The 593-nt window shown below is 67.6% G+C and overlaps 1 protein-coding gene across 1 annotated transcript in view; it reads right to left on the bottom strand.

The window, feature by feature from the left end:
• LOC120601048 (homeodomain-interacting protein kinase 2) overlaps nt 1-593 on the bottom strand; it is a gene marked incomplete at its 5' end in the record, with an annotated part of 47,044 nt that overhangs the window by 889 nt on the left and 45,562 nt on the right. Inside the window, one exon of the mRNA XM_039860661.1 lies at nt 41-578. Coding sequence (XP_039716595.1) covers nt 108-578 — 471 coding nt within the window. The remainder of the gene's footprint in view (nt 1-40; nt 579-593) is intronic.

Below are 593 nucleotides of genomic sequence, written 5' to 3'. Positions count from 1 at the left end.
TGCATTGTTTCTGTGCGGCATCTTCAGTATGAAAAGCCCAGCTCCCACCAAGGTCCCTCCTCCTCTCCCCGTCCCCGCAGCCACGCCCCTCGCCCCCCCTCCAGTGTTTATATGTAAGGGTACTGGTTGACCTTGGCGGGGCTCAGTGGGTATCCAGTGTAGACGGTGGAGGCTGGCGAGGCGCTGATGTACGTCTGGTGGGCAAACTGGGCCGGATACTGACTCGGGTGGATGGTGGGCGAGGGCAGCACCCTGGGGCCCATGCTCACGGGCACCTGGTGGACGATGCTGGCCGGGTAGGCAGTGTGCTGCACGGTGTGACGTGCCGAGCCCTGGGAGGCCACCAGGTGGGCCACAGTGCCGGTGGAGCCCAGGGCTGCGGGCGCTGTGTAGGTGTAGAGGTGGGGCTGGGTGGGGAGGTGGGCGGCGGCGGCGGCGGCGGCCAGGTGGGGGTGCACAGTGCCGTGGCTGGGGCTGTTGTGCGGGAAGGAGTACGGAGCCTGGGCCATCGTGGGCGTGATGTAGGCCTGCTGCCGTCGGTGGCTCCCGGCGCGGTCCGCGCTGATGTGCTGCTGAGCCTGGAGAAGGAGAAG

Source organism: Pteropus medius, unplaced genomic scaffold, assembly GCF_902729225.1.
Source record: "Pteropus medius unplaced genomic scaffold, Ma_sr-lr_union100, whole genome shotgun sequence".
NCBI lineage: Eukaryota > Metazoa > Chordata > Mammalia > Chiroptera > Pteropodidae > Pteropus > Pteropus medius.
This window is presented reverse-complemented; position numbering and strand designations above follow the sequence as displayed.